A 2,339-nucleotide genomic window follows, 5' to 3' on the forward strand; every position below is an offset into this window, starting at 1 on the left:
CAGGGTCCCCTCCATCCACTTCCATCTCCCCACGCCCCTGCGCACCGTCATGTCATGGCTGTCCCCGTATCCTTCCGTGTCACAGCCGTCCCCATGTCCCCCCACATCGCGACTGTCCTCCAACACCCCCACAGGTCACTGTTGTCCCTGTGTCTGTGTCCCCCCACGTCACGGCTGTCCCCCACATCTCCCATCCCACGGCTGTCCCCGCATCCCTCCATGTCACAGTTATCCCCACATTCCTCCATGTCACAGCCATCACCATGTCCCCGTGTGCCCCAACACATCGTTGTCTCCATGTCCCCCAATGTCACAACTGTCCCCATGTCGCTCCACCCCATCACATCATGGCTGTCCCCATGTCTCCCCATGTCACGGCCATCTACGTCCCTGTCCCCGTGTCCTTGCGCTGTCCCCCATGTCACATTGTCCCCCCTTCCCCAGCAACCTGGAGGGCTTCTTGGAGGAGTTTGCCGACATCTCCAAGGAGGACCAGATCAAGAAGCTCCACGACCTGCTGGGTCCCCACATGCTGCGGCGCCTCAAGGCCGACGTCTTCAAGAACATGCCGGCCAAGACCGAGCTCATCGTCCGCGTCGAGCTCAGCCCCATGCAGAAGTACGCTGGATGCCGGGGTATCCCGGGAAGGGGGGGAGGGGAGGCGTCCCCAGGGATGGGGTGCACCCGGGCACTGGTGTCCACGGGAGAAGGCTGCACCCAGACGTTGGTGTCCATGGGAGAAGGTTGCACCCAGACGTTGGTGTCCACGGGCATCAGCGTTGGAGCTCCTTGCGTGGAGCTCACCTCCGTACAGACATACACTGGGGGTCCCCTGGGTGCTTGGGTACAGGGGGAAGAGGGGGAAGGGAAGGTGTCCCCAGGGATGGGGTGCACCCGGGCACTGCTGTCGATGGGAGAAGGTTGCACCCAGACGTTGGTGTCCATGGGCGTGAGCATTGGAGCTTCTTGTGTGGAGCTCACCTCCGTACAGACGTACGCTGGGGATCCCCTGGGTGCTTGGGTGCCCTGGACGCCTGGGTCCACGGGAGAAGGATGCACCAGGGCATTGGTGGTCCATGGGAGAAAGTTGCACCCAGATGTTGGTGTCCGTGGGAGAAGGTTGCACCCAGATGTTGGTGTCCATGGGCAGGAGCATTGGAGCTCCTTGTGTGGAGGTCGCCTCCATACAGACGTACGCTGGGGGTCCCCTGGGTGCTTGGGTGCCCTTTGATGGTGGGGAGGGGTGGTGCCTGGACGCCTGGGTCCCACCGACCTCCCCGTAGGAAGTACTACAAGTACATCTTGACGCGCAACTTCGAGGCGTTGAACTCGCGGGGCGGCGGGAACCAGGTGTCGCTGCTCAACATCATGATGGACCTGAAAAAGTGCTGCAACCACCCCTACCTCTTCCCTGTCGCCGCCATGGTGGGGCCCGCGGGGATGCCGGGGGGGGACACGGAGGGGACATGGAGCAGTTGGAGGGACGGAGGGGATAGAGATGTGGGATGGAGGGACATGGAGGGGATATGGGGTCGTGGAGGGGTTGGAGGAATGTTGAGGGGATAGAGGGATGTGGGGTGGAGGGACATGGGATGTGGTGGGACATGGGGACATGGAGGAGTTGGAGGAATGTGGAAGGGATGTGGGATATGGGGACATGGAGGAGTTGGAGGAATGTGGAAGGGATGTGGGACATGGGGACATGGTGGGACGTGGGGACATAGTGAGATGTGGACATGGAGGGGTTGGAGGAATGTGGAGGGGACATGGTGGGATGTGGGGACATGGTGGGATGTGTGCATGGAGGGGTTGGAGGAACGTGGAGGGGATAGAGGGACATGGGGAGGAGGGACATGGAGGGGACATGGGGACATAGAGTGGTTGGAGGAGGGTGGAGGGATGTGGGATGTGGTGGGATGTGGGGGATGTGGAGGGATTGGAGGAATGTGGAGGGGACATGGAATGTGGGGTGAGGGGACATTGGGATATGAAGCGGTTGGAGGAATGCGGAGGGGTAGAAGGACGTGGGGTGGAGGGGACATCGAGTGGTTGGAGGAGTGTGGAGGGGATAGAGGGACGTGAGATGTGGGAACATCGTGGGATGTGGGGACACAGGGATTGGAGGAATGTGGAGGGGATAGAGGGACGTGGGGTGGAGGGAGATGGGATGTGGGGACATGGTGGGACATGGAGGGGTTGGAGGAACGTGGAGGGGCTAGAAGGACACGGGGTGGAGAGACATGGAGGGACATGGGACAGGGGTGTGGGGCGGAGGGGACAGAGGGCCGTGGGACACGGGGGGCACCTGGGGTGGAGGCGCGTGGTTGGGATGCCGGGGG

At 62.0% G+C, this 2,339-nt stretch overlaps 1 protein-coding gene across 1 annotated transcript in view; it reads left to right on the forward strand.

Annotated features, from left to right (window-relative positions):
- Positions 1–2,339, forward strand: part of LOC104289446 (chromodomain-helicase-DNA-binding protein 3-like) — a 15,144-nt gene that overhangs the window by 6,705 nt on the left and 6,100 nt on the right. The window contains exons 4-5 of the mRNA XM_009888382.1: positions 445–618; positions 1,284–1,425. Coding sequence (XP_009886684.1) covers positions 445–618; positions 1,284–1,425 — 316 coding nt within the window. The remainder of the gene's footprint in view (positions 1–444; positions 619–1,283; positions 1,426–2,339) is intronic.

Source organism: Charadrius vociferus, unplaced genomic scaffold (genome assembly GCF_000708025.1).
Source record: "Charadrius vociferus isolate BGI_N301 unplaced genomic scaffold, ASM70802v2 scaffold817, whole genome shotgun sequence".
Lineage (NCBI taxonomy): Eukaryota > Metazoa > Chordata > Aves > Charadriiformes > Charadriidae > Charadrius > Charadrius vociferus.